At 45.6% G+C, this 17,746-nt stretch overlaps 1 protein-coding gene across 3 annotated transcripts in view; it reads right to left on the bottom strand.

Moving 5' to 3' along the window:
* Positions 1–17,746, bottom strand: part of LOC119167666 (uncharacterized) — a 266,980-nt gene that overhangs the window by 53,282 nt on the left and 195,952 nt on the right. For 2 of the 3 annotated variants that reach the window (XM_037419177.2, XM_075865925.1), the window contains exon 2: positions 9,777–10,797. The exons of the other annotated variant lie outside the window; for it this stretch is intronic. In XM_037419177.2, coding sequence (XP_037275074.2) covers positions 9,777–10,693 — 917 coding nt within the window. In that variant the 5' untranslated portion in view covers positions 10,694–10,797. The remainder of the gene's footprint in view (positions 1–9,776; positions 10,798–17,746) is intronic. 3 annotated transcript variants of the gene reach the window in all.

Genomic DNA, 17,746 nt, shown 5'->3' with positions numbered 1-17,746 from the left:
TGCCACTGAGGTAGCCAAATTTTTCGTGGAAAGCATTGTCCTGCGTCCCAGAGGCCCAGAGGTTCTCATTACTGACAGAGGTGCGGCCTTTACGGTGCACCTGGCTCCATCCATCGTGCGGTACAGCCAGACAAGTGACCACCGGACCACTGCCTACCATTCACAGATCATTGGCCCCACCGAGCGTCTCAATAAGACCATCGCCGACATGCTGGCCATGTACGTCGACGTCGAACTCAAGACGTGGGATGCCATCCTTTTGTACTTGACCTTCGCATACAACACCGCCGTTCAAGAAACAATTCAAATGACGCCGTACGATCTGGTCCACAGAAGAACCCTGGCGACGATGCTCGACGCCAATTTACCCAGCATCACCGACGAAGAAAACGTCGATGTGAGCGAGTACCTTCAGCGCATCGAAGAGGTGCGACAACTCACCCGCCTCTGCATCAAAAACCAACAGACGACGAACAGCGGCCATTACAATCTTCGACGACGCTTCGTGAAATACCAGTCTGGTGAACGTGTTTGGGTTTGGACGCCATTACGCCGACGTGGACTCGGTGAAAAACTTCTGCAAGGGTACTTCGGACCATACAGGGTAGTACGACGTATCGACCCACTCGACTGAGAGGTTGTCCTCGACGGCATTACGAACTCTCAACGGCGCCGATCGCGACCTGAAGTCGTCGATGTCCAACGCCTCAAGCCGTTTCATGAGCGTTATTAAGCTGAAAAAGTGTCGTTTGTTGTTGTTACTGTCAGGGGCTCCAGAAGTATATCTGAAGTGTGGAGGCGACGTTTGTGAGCAGGAATATATATATATATATATATATATATATATATATATATATATATATATATTCGATGGAGGCGGAAATGTTGTAAGGCCCGTGCGCTCAGATTTGGGTGCACGTTGAAGAACCCCAGGTGGTCGAAATTTCCAGAGCCCTCCACTATGGTGTCTCTCATAATCATATGGTGGTTTTGAGACGTTAAACCCCAAATATCTATTTATATATATATATATATATATATATATATATATATATATATATATATATATATATAGTGGGAGTAACAATTCAATGGGCCAGTTAGTCTTCGTGAAGGTATGGGATATGGCACAACGGGGGCGTTGTCAACAAGGATAAATATATTTATTTCCCAACAGTTTCGGGAGGGGTCCTCCCTTCATCAGAGGATGCGTTATACTGACATGAACTTCCAAACTTCGTTGCTGCCGCGTCCCTCTTGCCTTGAAAGAGGTTTGCAAGAGTGAGAGGGAACTAAAAAAAGGAAGAAAGAAAGAAAGAAAAAAAGAAGAAAAAAGACGAAAACAAAAAGAAAAAAAAAGAAAAAAGAAAGTAAAAAAGAGGAAGAACCACTGTCAACACTGAGAACAAAACCAACTGTCCGTGTACGTCCACATACGGTTCTTATCACGTGCTGTTCAGTTCTCGACGTGTGTCGGGCCACCCAAGATTGTCGCCGCGGTGCCGGGAGGGTTCGCGTGCATAAAGGAAGGGATTCCCGTTAATGGGTCGGTCGGTTCTTTACCTTTAATCTTCGTCCATTTCCCTTCAATGGTCATCAAGTGGTAGGCGAACGTAAACACTTTGTATGTGAATGTGGAAAAAAGAAAAAAGGAAGAAAAAAAGGAAGAAAAATAAAAAACAAAAAACAAGACAGGAAAGTGTGCACGTACAGGTCAGTCAGAAAAAAGCATGGTCTCCAGCTATCAATCTTTGTCACCAATTTCCTCCTTGCTTACTTCTCGGAGGCAGTTGAGTTTTCCAGGGTCCTCGTTGATGCCGGCTACTAATGTTCGAAATTTGAAAATAAAATATGCCTCACGCTGTTCGCGCTCGCGTCTGTTTGAGAAACCGGACTGCAAAAGAGTTACGCTGATATTTTCAAAACTGTGGTTTGGCAGGCGCAGATGTCTAGATAAAGGTAGCTTCGGCAGTGAAGTGGCGTGGTAACGGTGATTATTGAACCGCAGCCGAAATGGCGTGTCTGTTTGGCCGATACATTCTTGTCCGCAGATGTTGCAATGTAGCATGTATATTACGTTACTGGAGTCACAATTAAGGCTTTCAGTTATGCAGAATTTGAAATCCGAGAAGTTCGCTTTGGATTCACGTGTTGTGACCATCTGTGGGCATACCTTGCATCGAGGAGGAGGAGGAGGAAGAATGTTTAAGCGTAAAGACAGGGAGGTTAGCCAGTTCTTAGACCGGCTGGCTACCCTGTGCTGGGGAAAGGGGTGAGGGAATGAAAGATGTTAAAAAGAAATATTGCGAAGAATGGGAGAAATTACAAAAAAAATTGCGACAGAGGAAAGGCAACATCAAAGAGTATAAGACACTAAAGTCTGTCTCTGAGGCCAGTTGTCCGCAAAAAGCACAACAAACCTTTCAAAGCCTTCTGGGCTGAGGATGAGCTCGGCCAATGACCCAGAATCCTTTGTTCCGACAAAGGCCGATTGTCTAGTCTATCCAGAGCTGCAGTGAGTTCTTGACTTTGCACGTTGGAATAAGTGCACTCACACAGAAGGTGGGCGATGGTTTCTTCGCAACTGCAGTAAGTGCATGTAGGAGAGCTGGCCATCCCGATGAGATAAGAGTATGCGTTCGCGAAGGCCACTCCAAGCCACAGGCGGCATAGAAGAGTCTCTTCAGCTCGAGATATCCTTGGGGGAAGACGAAGCTGCAGATCGGGATCCAAGTTATGCAGGCGCGCGTTTGTGAAGTCTGTCAAGTTCCATTTTACCAGTGTGAGGTCACGTGCAAGCGAACGAAGTCATGTAGCTGCGTCGGTTCTTGAGAACGGGATGGCTGTGTATTGGGTACCATCGTGTGCAGATCTAGTGGCCTCATCTGCGCGGTCATTGCCATATATACCGCAATGACCTGGTATCCACTGATACACTCTGCTGTGCTGTTTTTCAGTTGCTTGGTGATGAAGAAGCCTTATTTCAGCTACCAACTGTTCATTACATGTTCATGGCGAAAGGGTGATATAAGACATTGAATACATGCCTTCGAGTCCGAGAAGATCGACCGAATTCCCGAAGGTTCTTTCACTATTCACTTCAAAGTTGCACGAATGGCTGCAAGTTCTGCAGCTGTCGATGACGTCAAATGCGATGTCATGAATTTAATTGGGATGTGCCTCGCGGGAATAACCACCGCCCCTGCAGAGCTTACTGAAGACACCGAGCCATCCGTGTAAATGTGAAGGCGTCCGTTGCGCTTCTCTTGCAGGAAAAGTAATGTGGCCTGTTTCAGGGCTAGATGCGACGACCTTTTTTGTATTTTGGATGCCAGAAATTGTAAGAAGAGCTTTGAGTGGGTGTAGGCACCATAATGGTATCGGCAGCTGTGCTGCATGCGTGAAGTACAATGGAAGCACTGCGCGATGCTGAGCTACAGTGGCGCTGAACGCTGAGTGGGGCCTGGAAGTTCGAAGTGAGGCTAGGTGATGAGATGGAAGCCGAGCGAAGTGTCTTATGTGCATTCTCAAAGCGTCTACGCGGATGTATGCGTTGACTGGATAATCACGCGCAATGATGACTGTCGCTGCTGTAGACGCGCATCTCGGGAGACCAAGGCATATCCTCCGGGCTTGGGCTTGGATTGACTGGAGGACGCGCAAGTTAGTTCTTCGGATCCCGCAAAGCACGGGTAAGCCGTATCGCATATAACCGAGGAACAAAACAGTGTAGAGTTGGAGCATTGCTTGTACAGGTGCACCTCACGTTTTTCCAGCTAGAAACCTCAGTACGTGGGTGATCATGGTGAGTTTAGTTTTCATGTGGGCGATGTGAGGGCTCCAGGAGAGGTCGCGATCAACTATGACTCCAAGGAATCGGTGGGTCTTCACGTAGTTGATCGAGTGTCCGTTGATTTTAATAACATATGGGCTCATAGCCTTATGCGTGAATGCTATAAGCGAGCATTTCTCTGATGACAGCTCTAGTCCCCATTCTTCCAGGTACTTTGTCGCTATTTTAGCCGCTCTCTGAAGCCGGGCACGCAAATGAAGGCGTGTTACGCCTGACGCCCAGATGCAGATGCCATCTGCATATATTGATAGATTGACTGATTCTGGAAGTGCATCAACCAGGCCGAGTAGCGCTAGATTGAAAAGTGTGGGGCTAAGAACACCGCCTTGAGGCACACCTCGACGGTTGCAATGGTGCGTTGTTGTGCTATTCTCCGTCTGTACAAAGAAAGTTCTGCCTTTCAAATAGCCGTGGATCCTTTGGTAAACCCGACCCCCTAATCCAACATTTTCCATGACATCCAGAATGACTTCATGTGATGCGTTATCGTATGCACCTTTCACGTCCAAGAACAACGCCGCAGATAAACGTTTCAGTCTTTTTTGATGCTGAACAGATGAGACCAGGTCTATAACGTTATCAATTGCGGACCGCCCACGCCGAAAGCCCGTCATAGCATGAGGGCATACATCGTGGCGCTCCAGGTACCACTCTAGGCGAGTCAAAATCATCCTCTCCATCACTTTCCCGAAACAGCTGGTAAGCGCGATGGGGCGATAAGAGGTCAAGTGCAAAGGAGATTTACCTGGTTTAAGCACAGGGAGAGGCGGCTGGATTTCCATGAATGAGGAATAAATCCACTGCTCCACGAGTCGTTGTACACGAATAGAAGGGCCCGTCGAGCTGCTTCTCCGAGGTTGCAAAGAGCCATGTACGTGATCCCATCCGGACCAGGTGATGAAGATCGTTTGCATGCCGTTAAGGCCGCTTGTAGTTCCTCTAGAGAGAAAAAGGTGTCCATTCTTGAATCTCTGGAAACTGGAGCGTTTTCTAGGTGGCGCGTGGTGCACGCGGACGCATGACCGGCAACTTTCATGCAGAAATCTTCTGCTCCTTCAATTTCGGTGCGTACTTGGTGGAGAGAAAGACACTTGAAGGGGCGATGTTGATGTGGCGATGTTCGTAGGCCACGGACGATCCTCCATGTCTGCGTCAAAGGCTTGTGTGGATCCAAAGATTCGCACAGATGTTTCAAGCGAAAGGATTGAAGTGAAATGATTCGCTGCTGAATTTTTTTCTGTAGGCGCCTTGCCTCCCTCAAGTCGTGAATGGACTTAGTGCGCCTATATCTTCTTTCTGCGCGACGACGGATCGCTCTGAGCCGTTCCGATTCCGCTTGATATTGACAATATTCTGAAGTATGTTGAATATGATAGGTCGCTTCTTGAGTAGCACCTCTAATCATATCCTCGAGGGTGTCAAGAGGAGGCGTTTTTTTTCTTGACACCTTTTTTCCGTCAGTGACCTGAACTTTGTCCAGTCGATGCGAGTCGAAGTGTCGTAGTTTGGCGATTTTTCCAGGCTCTTGATCTTCAAATAAGTTGGTATGTGGTCGCTTCCATGAGCTTCATAGTCTGCGAACCACTTGACATTTCCATTTAGGCTTCGTGAAACAAATGTCAAGTCAAGGCAGCTGCTGTATCCCGTTCCCCGTAGAAACGTTGGGTTTCCGTCGTTTACACAAAGCAGCTGCTGCTCCAGAGCAATGGAGAATACTTGCCTTCCGCGACTGTCTGTCTTCTGACTTCCCCATAGTGGGTGGTGAGTGTTGAAATCTCCGGTGATGATCCGAGGTCCAGGTGTGGCTGTTAACAGTGCACGTAGTCTTTCAGGTTCAAAATGGTTTTATGGTGATATATATGCGCCTACAAGCGTGAAATTGAGGTCTCTACGTTTAACTGTCAAGCAGACATACCGGTTGTCATCGTGAGGTGCTACACGGTGCTCGATATAGGTAAGGTCGCAACTGATATATACAATGACTTTACTCTGTTCGTTGCAGGTAGTGGACTTGAAAGCTTCGTACCTGGATAGTCGTATTGCATTGTGTAGCCTTGGCTCACAGATAACAATAATAGGAAACTGGTTTTTGAACACAAATTGTCGTATATCAGAAATGCGGGGCTTGAGGCCTCGGGCATTCCACTGAAATATCGAAGCTCCTTTGACCTCTTTACGAAAGGCTTGCAGAGGCGGAGCCATGGTGCCTTTCCAGACTTGATAGCACCGGCTTCAGCGCATCCACTAACTGAAGTGCACTCTTTGCAGCCGGACTGTCAATGCTAGTGAGGAGCATACGAATGGTACTCATAAGGGCCTTTACCATGGCTACGATTTCTTTGTCACGACTATCACCGCATTCTCGTTCCGAAGTGATTGTAGACGAGCGATGCGGCGGATCAGACGGTGGTTCTATCGTTGGCAGCGCTGGCCATGCTTCAGGCGAGCCGGTGATGCTCTTGTCTTGCTTGGAGGATTTGTTGTCGGCGTGTCTGGACGCTTGAGGTGGTATGCCGACGGTCCTTTGGTGAGGTTCAATCCTTGCTTCAGCACTGGGTCTCATCAGGGGCCTCCAGCGACGAGACCGCCGGCGTCGTACTTGGGCAGCGGCCTCCCTGTGAGTTGAGCCATCCCGGACCATTTGACTCAACACTTGCATTTCCTTTTTCATGATTGGGCAATCTTTCGACGATGCTTGGTGAGGGCCATGACAGTTTCGGCATTTTCGAAGTTCTGCCTGGCAAGCGTCTGCGCTATGTGATTCTGATCATAGCGAGCACACAGCTAGGTTTGTACAAACAGCACTGACATGTCCCAATCTATAACATTTCCGGCATTGAAGGGGCTTCGGTACGAAGGGTCGCACTGTGTGTCGAAAACGGCCGACCTTGACTTGCGATGGAAGGCTGTCACCCTTGAACACGAGCTTCACGCAGCGTGATTTGCCGAGGCGACGAGCTTGCAGTATAGTAAGTTCTGCAGACACCAGTTTGATGAGAGCAGCAAAGTCACTTTCTCTGATGGAAATGTCGACGTCGTAAATGACGCCTGCCGTAGAGTCGTGGCCATCAGGTATATATGAGCGAACATTGATGTTATCCAACATCTTGACCTTGCTCAGCACTTCCAATGTGCTTCATTTAGTGACGTCTACGGTGAGGATATTCTTACGGCCATTGATCCGCACGTCCGCGATCTCTCCCTGGGCGAGTTCCTCGAGAAACCTAGACGTGACTTGACGATTGAGCCGGTTGAGACTATGAGCCGCATCGACCGGCAAAACAGAATTGTGTATATCGTGTGCTCTCGCGTCGTCGTCACATTCTTACTTGTTGTTGGAGACGGCATCACCAGTCTTCTTTTTCGCTGCCGCCTTGTCACAGGCACGAAGTCGCCTTCATCGGAGCTCTCGTCGCTGGCCGTAGAGTAAATCAGCGTGTCTTTGCTGTCAGCATCACTCGGGTGGCCCGTACCCTTTATCATGGTAGCTGCGGACGACGTCGATGGTTGCGGTGGAAGCCCAGGCGAATCCACGTCCATCGCCGCAGTCACTGGAACGGTGTCTTCCACAGAGTCGCAGAAAAACTTTGAAAAATTACAGATAGTGGCAGCAATGTTCTACGCCAAAATCACTTCGCCTTGCATCGAGCTTTTCCGCAGGGATGGCACCCTGATTGAAATTTGGGGGTGTTTGTTTTTTGCTCCTGCAAGAATGTCCTTCAGATTTTTATCCCGGCAGTACACCACGTGAGGTGGCTTCGCGAAAATAGAATTTAGTCGTTTGCTTTGCCTGATTATGTTGAAATGGCGGGAAAATATGTTGTTGGTTCGTGGCTCTGATGAGGAGTAAGTTAGTACAAAGTTCGTTTGGGAAGTCGTTTTAGATACTCTGTTTGGTCCCTTAATTATATCATTTCTGTTCACGTTGCAAACACGTAGTATGGCATCATCAATAATGTCTTCCGGATAATTTTGTTTCCATAAGGAATGCTTTAGGTGTTCCGCGTGTCTGTCAAATTCCCGCATATCAGTGCATATTCTTCGGTACCGGTAGGCCTGAGAATATAGAATACCAGTTTTGCAAAGCTTTGGGTGGATGCTCTTGAAATGTAGGTACATTTGACGGTCTGTAGGCTTTTTGTAAAGGTTTGTTGACAAGCGGTCATTTCGACCTTGACAGTGATGTCCAAAAAGTTATTGCTAGTTTCGGAAATTTTGTGCGGGAATTTTATTGACGGGTGGCACTTGTTAAAATCCTCTATTAAGCGGAAAAGACTTCCCTCATCATGGTTCCATACCCTAAAATATCGTCTAAGTATCTTCTGTAGTAGAAAGGTTTCAAGGTGCGTCCCTCAATGAATGGGATTTCAAGTGAAGCCATAAAGGTGCTCGCGAAGTTTGGGGCCATTTTCGTGCCCATTGCAGTGCCACTGACCTGAAGGAAATGCTTGCCATTGAACTCAAATGGTTATAATTTAGTACAAGTTCAAGAAGTGTAAACAGTACCTCGCCACTTACACTAGTTGATGAGTCAGATTTTACATATTCAGAAACCATAGCCGCTATTACGTCATGGTGGGGTATGTTGGTGTACAGTGAGCAGACGTCCATGGTCACCAGAAAACTGCCGCCTGGGATGTCGAGACTTGAAGTTTCGCAGATGAAGTGGTTTGTGTCCTTTAGGTAATAGGGAAAATTTGGGGGGATATTTTTATTAAGGAATTGATAAATTCTGATATATTTTCTGTTGATGTGCTGTTACTGGATACTATCGGACGTCCAGGATTACCTGCCTTGTGTATTTCGGGGAGCTATTAGAATAGTTAGAATAGTTTGAATACATACGTATATGCGAAATTCAAAGTAATCTCGAAAACGAGTAATTCAAAACAAGTAATAATAGGTGACTAACAGGTTCCTTATGAGTGTGACCCATGCGGTGAAGTCTAAAAGGAAACGATTAGGTATTCTCTAATAAACCAGTAAATAGCCCATGCCTAGTGAAGTTCTTTAATGGTTCCGAGTAAAAATCATAAAATTTTTTATAGGAGCGAGTCAACGGCTACAGCCTAAGTTAAGTTCGATGTTCGGCTATTATTTGCTCTTGTTTTGTTTATAATCTATTATGGTTTTTCTTATGGTGATATATCAGACAAAAGATGGAATACCACAGCAATATAATTGCCTCTTTCGAAGATACACAAAAGACTTAGACAATAGAACTGCAGAGATGGTAACCTAGCAGTTCGAAAAAAATTGAGCATGCCAACGGAAATCGTTAACGTACTGACTTTTGACGTTCTTTTTTAGTCATATACTGAAGAGGTTCTGGAACTTCCTTTTGCTAACATGCGAGTACAAAGAGCCACCATTCTCCAAGCCTAATTTTGGTATTTTAGGCGCTTAAGCTATGTTCTAGTTTTGAGGCATGGAACACAACAAAAAAAGTACTTCATGGCAAGACATTATATGAGCGAGAAACATAAGTAAACATAGAGTCATAAAAAGAAGATTGAAAATAATGGTAAAATTTCAAGACCAGGCGTTTCTTTCAAGAGGCAATAATATTATGCACTGGCGTGTGCCTTGGCGCCTTACACTTCTGCCGTTTGCTGTATTGACCTGTACATACAGATTTATTCATTGCAGCACCAAGATGGTTTGTACCTCAAGGAAACGGCGGCATAATGCATTGTTTGCGCTGCACTGGAATGCAAGTAAAAATTTAAAACTGACTAAAAACTACGTCTGCATGAGTCATAACTTTAATGTTGTGCCGTGAAGCTTAATGGGTTTCACACATGTGACAACTTGTGCAGCAGCTAACATTTAAAAGTAATGTATAAAACACAATCACTTCAAATGCGCTTGTGCACAAAGGCTATTCAAAATAAGCATTCGCTGTTCTTCTTCATAAACTCACTTGATGTCCAGGTTCCACGGAAGGCTCGTGACGACACCTTTTTCCATGTACACACGCAACAATCTGTCTACGTTGCTTCCTATACTGTGATTGTAGAAGAAGAATCGATCTACGCCAACAATTCTGTGGAACTCTACAAACTCTGCCAGCCACGACACTCTGTCATACTTGTAGTGCAGGGGCTTCACGCAGACTGCAAAGCGCCCAGTCGCTTCACCTGGTCTTCTCTCCAGAGGCCATATTGGTATTGAAGGACTCCACTGCAGTTCGTAAGTCTCCTTGAGTCGCACGCGAACCGGTGGCGGATTGTCTGAGTCATCGGAATAAGGACACAAGAAAAAGGCTGCACCATACTTAAGCTTCCAGTTCTCATTAATGGTCTTCTTCGTGGCGGCGACCACACTTGCTTCCTCACTGGCATACTCTAGCTTGCAGGAAACTTGGGCACCATTTACGCTGGCGTATGCGCCTATAACCCGAACCACGGGCACAGCGAGGCGATCGTCTAAGTACGCAGAGTACAAGAAGAGCTTTAGTTTTGTTCTAAGGTAAGTGTCGGTGGACACCCAGTCACCAGAACTCATCGGTTGCTCCTTGAATGTTTCGCGCAGCTGTGGCTTCAATGCTGGCGATGGCAAGATAACTTCGTGAAGCGATTCCTTACGGGGAGAGGTGTTTAATTTGACGCGTAACTGCGTGGCAGCGATTGTGGAATCCGTCTTTGTAGCTGGCGTAAATATAGCGTCAGCTTCTTCCCAGTTTTGTTCGGTAATACCGGAAAATCGATAAAAAGCATGCGTCCAGAAAACAACTGTAAGCAATGCGACTAGGAGTGACAGAGCCTTGATTGCTCGAAAGACAGAGCCGGTGCCTCTGCGCCTCTCGACTCGCCACCGCCGTGGCGTCCATCGGGTCATCTTGGAGAACTTGTACGGACATGAGCTCCTTTGGTGCGAACACCGGTCACCTCCTCCTTTCTTTCACGGCCGCAGAAATCAGCTGTCTTGAATATGATTCACACCTGTTGGGAGAAACAAGAAATCGCAGTTAGCTATCTATCTTTTCACATCAATTAGATACTTGTGCAGGACGCATCAGATTAAGCGCTTCGAAACACTCATTCACGGGGACGCTTATGGCTATAGATGCCGAACTTGTTCCGGCATTACGGACCTTCAACCTTGCTACCTGAATGCTCTTCATGTACAACAACAATTTTTGGAAACATAGCTTGCTGCGAAAAGAAAATCACGCACGATACATGCCACACTTCAAACAGCCGAAAATCAAATGAACTCCGTTGCGTTGCTCTGTTTCATTGGTTTCACTCACAACAAGCATCTAAGAAAATTTGCGGGTACACTGGCGCATTCAAGGGTGGAACGTTTTAATAGTGTAATATTTCAATTTCATTAACAACTTTTTATTAGTATATGGTTCTGGCTATTACTATAGAAACAATCAACCAGCGCGGAACCGACCAGCACTATCAATAGTCAGGTCACAGTTAAGGCCACTTGGCAGAAACCTCAGTGAGGCAGCAACAGCAGTGCAAAAAAAGCCGCGAAGAAAAACAGAGTCCTCCATCGATGTGCACTAAAAACTAACAAAAACAATTAATATTCCGTACAAGCTTATGCTGGATACTCAAGCATACAGACCACATTGCATGGAGAAGCGTGGTACGGTGTCCACAACCTATTATCATTGCTGCAACTGCTGTGCGACGAGCCCCTGTTACAGACTGCAGAACAACCTATATAATACAAATAAAGCTCGAATACTCTTTTTATTCAGAAAACTTCTCCTCGTTCATCGAAGGCCCGCAAAACTGCGAAGTTGTAATTATGAACTACGGAACTTATCTCTATACCTAATAAAAACTAGCTTCGGGTTTGTAGTGAGTTCATGAACGGAGATAAATAAATTTTTGCTGAGCAGATATTAGCGGCGATTATATATTGAAGTGGACTCAGTAGCATTTCCAAGGCGAATGCTCTAGGTGCCTCATCAAACGCAAAAGTTGGCCGGTGTCCCACGTTGGCATCACACGTCGGTGTCCACACGAGTGATGCAAAAAATTGTCAGGTGATAGCGTTAACACGTGCCGTCATGATGGCCTCATAAATCTAAAAAGCCCGTGACATCATTATGACTGTTTTGAAATGAGAGCGCACTACTTAGACGCAGAGAGAACGACAGGGACAACCGGTTTGACGTTATAACGTTAGAATTGCATAACATATTGACATCCTCATTAGCATCTAAGCTTGATCATGGAGGCAGTGCAAAATAATAAGAGGTGCCTCCCATCCCAGAAGAATTGCACCACCAGAACAAGTGCAGAAAGGTTTCGGAGTGTGCCGGCGCAGGAACAGTGTATCAACTGAGCGCAAGAATGTAATGGCTTTCGACTTCCAGTAGTCCTACGCATGTATGAAAAACGCTTTGAGTATTCAACTGCGGTAAGGTAAGGGTATGCATTGCAATAAAGGAAGACAGTCACTTATGAATTCTGCTAAGGTGACTCGCAGACGAAAGTAGTCTTATTCTATTTCTTGTACCTCTTCTTCCACTTGGTCAATTGTATTGGTCCATCCCATTCTCTCCCGAATGCTTTTTGCCCCTCATGTGATTTCACAGCACTGTGTCCGCAAATGTCCTACGCTTGGCTTAGTAACTTAGTCAAGTGACAACTTGACTTTCTGCCGTTACGATGACGACATAACGACGACTGAAACTCAAGCGACATGTGGCGTCATATTACGGCGTCATCGCCTGATTATTTTTGCATCACCGATGATAAGTTCTCAAGCTTCAGAAGGTATCTAGGACATTCTCTTTAATCACTCTTCAATGGACACAAGGCAAATACCACAGTACCGCACCGGGTTAAGAAGCACATGTACCCGTGTACCGTGACTCGAGAAATGGGACCGTTGCAGGCTGTTGGGTAGATTTCAGTCGGCTATCAATACAAAAAATTATTTTTTGACGACGTATTTTTGCGCATTCATATTGGGCTCTGCACTCTTCAAGAAGCTTCTCGATTTGAATGAGGTAGACGTTTGAGTGATATGTGGAGTTTAACGTCCCAAAACGACCATATGATTATGAGAGACGCCGTAGTGGAGGGCTCTGGAAAATTTCGACCTCCTGAGGTTCTTTAACGTGCACCGAAATCTGAGTACACGGGCCTACAACGTTTCCGCTTCCATCGGAAACGCAGCCGCCGCAGCCGGGATTTGAACCCGCGACTTGCGGGTCAGCAGCCGACCACCTTAGCCACTAGACTACCGCGGCAGGGCAAGGTAGACGTTTTGTAATCAATCAACGTGCACTGCAAATATCTCACAAACAAGCAGCGCTTTTGCCTATGCGATAATCATCTTGAACTAAACCCTGTCAAGTAAAGAAATGAACGCTGGAAAGGAAAGCTGGTGTCTGCCTGAAAAAGACAAGCGATTTTGTCAAAACCTCATCCACAGCAGGTTTGTTGACTTTGGGTAAAGTAGGAGTGCTATAGTCGCTTTCTGGGCTACTGAGGCAGATGCCCAAGGTCAACAAACCTGAGCGACCCCCTGTAAACTGTGTGTGCTCCCCCCAGTGTGCTCGTGATTGTGTGTACCTTCTTATCGCTCTACAACCTCTTTTCTCCCCTTCATTCCTTCCCAGTGCAGGGTAGCAAACCGGATGTGCGTCTGGTTAACCTCCCCGCCTTTCTTTGCATCTTTATCTCTCTCCCGCTCTTTTATCTAAAGCAGCATTCCGGGCACATCTTTTCTAGCATACAGATACTTCTTCTTGCCATTGAATTTTTATCTTAATACAATTTTATAAAACTTGTTTCATTTTGTCCTTTCTGTAGAGTGCTCAAGTGACTTTCGCTGAACGCCATGCTACTTTCACGCTATTTCAAACATTATTACAGGCCAATGAAAGCGAAACGCAAAAATAATCATAGCAAGGAAGCAGGAAGCTGTAGGCTGATTTTCGGAAAAGCTTGGTCATTGTTGTTACACTTTCACTTTCTGACCGCCTGTGGGTGCAGCATGACATGCGTGTTCAACGCTAAGTATTTTTCTGTTGCACTAATTTGTCCTAAAAATAACAAGTTGCTTTCGCACACTTTCGGAGTCGTTCTAGAAACACATGGTGAGCAGTACTCACTGCAGCTTAAAATGCAATTTAGCAGGGCGGGTGTTTAAACAATACCAGATGTACAAAAAGAGATACATCGTCGACAGCATGAATTAAATTATGCAGACATGAAGGCTTCTGCCACGTGTAAAGGGACACTCGTATGCCAATCCTGGCTAAAACGTGTTTATATGATAACGTATCCTGTAGGATCCGTCTACAGAGCCCTGCCTCTGAAGCTTAATGGGTGTGCTGAAAACCCATTGTGCATTGTGCATAAGGAGTGACAGCAGGATGGCTAATGCTACTAGAGCCACCACGGTCACTCAGACTAATGAAACCATGCGTGGCCTTTGCCGACCTATCCAGACGTTTGCATTTTTTATGACGGAGATTCCACGGACATCGTTGAACGTAGCTAGTCGCCCTGCGCTTAGCTGCAATGGACGGATGCCAAGAGAGGCGAAGAGCGCTGTAGCCCTCCTTGCTTTTCACCTTTTACGACAGGTCACGCTAAGGAAAGCCCGTTGCGCCAAACTCCTAAGGTTTAACGACAGTACTTCGACAGTATTTGCCAGATGAGTAAGCGTTCGACGCTCCAACACAACGGAGTGACGAATATTACACTCGTCAAAATATATCCCAACATTATGGTGTTTTCAAGTTGACGGCGTGAGTGTTCCGTAAATCATTCGACTTACTCTGGCATTCACTCTTTCGAAGCATGCCACTGCCACTCACGAAAAAGCCATGGGTTAGCTAGCTGGGAAATCCAACTTCAATACCTATGGTTGGTACTAAAAATTGTTCCCCAGGAAAGTGTGCGTACTTCAAGTTAACTACCTTTTCTAACAAAACTCCGTAATGCTCGCTTGTTTAGGCTACCCGTTGATCGTATTAAACTATATTTATAGCGCATGATCTTGAATGTATGTAAAACAAAAGCGGCTACAGCTTGTAGAGGCACTCCGAGAATCATCATCATCATGCTAATCATCAACTTCAGCCTGACTGCGCCAGCTGCAGAGCAAAGGTCTTTCCCATGATCGGCCAATCAACCCAGTCTTGTGCTTTCAGCTGTCAAGTTATGACTTTCTGTCTCCCCTCGAGCATTCGCTTACCCAGAAATTCGGTAAGTCACTGTTTATGTCAAGTGTTTATCCTCTCTACGCGCTACGTGCTGGCTCATGTTCATTTCTTCCTTATTTCATCTATATCTTTAACCGCGGTTTTTTTACGACCCGCTCTGCTCTGATATGTGTCTCTTAAGCTTACATCTATCATTGTCCTTCCCATCACTTGCTGCGTCGTCATCAATTTGAGCTGAACCCTCTTTCTAAGCCTCCAGGTCTCTGCTTCATAGGTAGGTATTGGCAAGATACAGCTGCTAAATATCTTCCTCTTGAGGGTTCGCGGTAGATTACCATACATCATTTAGGAATGGTTCTCGATGGAGATCCACGCCATTCTTATTGCTGTAGTTGTTTCACGCTCGTGGTTCGGTTCTGCGATTACTATCTGTCCTAAGTCATCATCATCATCAGCCTGACTACGTCCACAGCAGGACAAAGGCCTCTCCCATGTTCCGCCAGTTAACCCGGTCCTGTGCTTGCTGCTGCCAATTTATACGCGCAAACTTCTTAATCTCATCTGCCCACCTAACACTCTGTCTACCCCTAACCCGGTCGCCTTCTCTGGGAATCCAGTTAGTTACCCTTAACGACCAGCGGTTATCCTGTCAACGTGCTACATGCCCGGCCCATATCCATTTCTTCTTCTTGATTTCAGCTATGATATCCTTAACCCCCGTTTGTTCCCTAATCCACTCTGCTCTTGTTTCTTAAGGTTACACCTACCATTTTTCTGTCCTAAGTAGACATATTTAATTACAACTTCCTGCATCTCTCAACCTATGGCATAGCGCTCTTTTCTGCATATGCTATTGAACATAAATTTAGTTTTATGCATAATAATTTTCAGACCTACAGTTCTGCTTCGCGCGTCCAGTTCAGTAATCATGAACGGTAATTCATCCCCTGAGTTACTGAAACCTCCATTTTCAGGCCCATAAGAGCCCTTAAAACCCCCATAATCACGCGGGGAATTGCGTTGGACAGATTGTGTCTGCCTGCCTAACATCCTTTTTATTGAAATTATATCGCTTGCTTTATGGAGAACTATGGTGACTGGGAAATCAGCTGTATATTTTTTGCATTATCTGTAAGCAAAGCAGAAAAGTAGGCCTGAAAATTATATGCAAAAAACTAATGTGCAACAGTCCAGCCAGAAAACAGCGCTTTGTGATAAATGGAGAGTTGTTGAAAGTGGTTAAGGAATATGTCTAGGACAAGTAGTAACTGCGGAATCGAAGCATGAGAATGAAGTAACTAGAATAATAGAGACGAGCTGCATCACATTCGGCAAGTATTCTAAGATCATGAATCGCAATTTACCGCTACCCCTCAAAAGGAAGGTAAATAACAACCTCATCATGTCGGTACTTAATTAATCTCTGGAAACCTGGAGGATTACAAATAGGGTCCAGCTTAAATTGTGGACGACGCAGCGAGCAATGAAAAGAAAAATAAAAGGAGCAACCTTAAGAGTCAAAAGCAGAGCTGAATTGGTCAGGTAACAAATCGAGGTTAAGGATATCACAGTTGACATAAAGAAGAAAAAATGGACATGGGCAAGGCACGTAGGCATGATAACTCGTCACCATTAAGAATAACTGACTGGATTCCCAGAGAAGGCAAACGTGCGAGGCGAATGCAGAAATTTAGGTGGGCTGTTGAGATTAAAAAATTTGCAGGTATAAAGTTGAAGTGTCGACTGCTGATGTGTCGACTCAGTCAAACACTTTCTCTTACTCTGTGACGGTGGCTATGTATAGGGATTGGTCGTATTCCACCTCATTCTATCACCTGATTGATAGCAGGAAAATTGTCCATTGTGGAGTAGCCTGAAAAATTTTGCTTTGTCATTTGATGTACTTAACTATAATTTTGCCCTAATTCTATTAGGTATAATTTTTGTACATAGTGTGTTGAGAACGGAGAGTAAGCTTATCAGCTTGTACATTTTCAATTCCTTGACGTATTTGTTCTTATAAATTAGGGTCAAGTTGGCATTCTTCCAAGATCTGAGACGCCCCCCGCCGTTTTTTTAGACAAGTGTGGAGTTCAAACAGTTAATAGAAGCCAAGCAAGCTACGAGTAATCTGAGATTGAGAACCGATAGGCGGTCAGATGGTATTCTACAGTGCAAAGATAGTGCGACAGACCCCTCTACTCAGAAGATAGCGCGTTATCCAAGTTTAATTACTTAAACCGCGTGATGAAGAAATCGTCAAAAATTGAAGAAAAACCTGTGGTGAGGCGGCAGGTTGTCGCCTCACTTGCGACAACCTGCCGTCAATGCGCTCCCTCATCATAGCACTATTGGCCTCCCTGTTGCAGTACTTGGCAATGCTCTTTTAAATACCCGCATAAGTTAACCCTCGGCCCTCCGTCCCCAGCGCCTGCGAAGTAACTGTCCAAGGCGACAGTCAAATCTGTGATGCAGCGAAGAGTGCTAAGAATCTCTGGGTCCGGAGATGCGGCCTTTGGAAATGAACTTGTTTACGTTTAACGCTAGAATGCTATCTAGTAAGGCCAGTCTAGCTGTACTATTCGAGAAATTAGGGGGCGCTAAATTGAATGCAATAGGACTCAGCGAATATAAGAGGGCATGTGACGCCTATACAATGCTTAACGGACACGTCCTATGCTACCATAGATTAGTTGGCAGAAGAGAACTAGCGGTGGGGTTTTTTACACAAAATAACATCG

The sequence above is a fragment of the Rhipicephalus microplus genome, chromosome 6 (genome assembly GCF_043290135.1).
Source record: "Rhipicephalus microplus isolate Deutch F79 chromosome 6, USDA_Rmic, whole genome shotgun sequence".
Lineage (NCBI taxonomy): Eukaryota > Metazoa > Arthropoda > Arachnida > Ixodida > Ixodidae > Rhipicephalus > Rhipicephalus microplus.
Note: the sequence above shows the minus strand (reverse complement) of the source record. Positions and strands in the feature narration are given on the sequence as shown.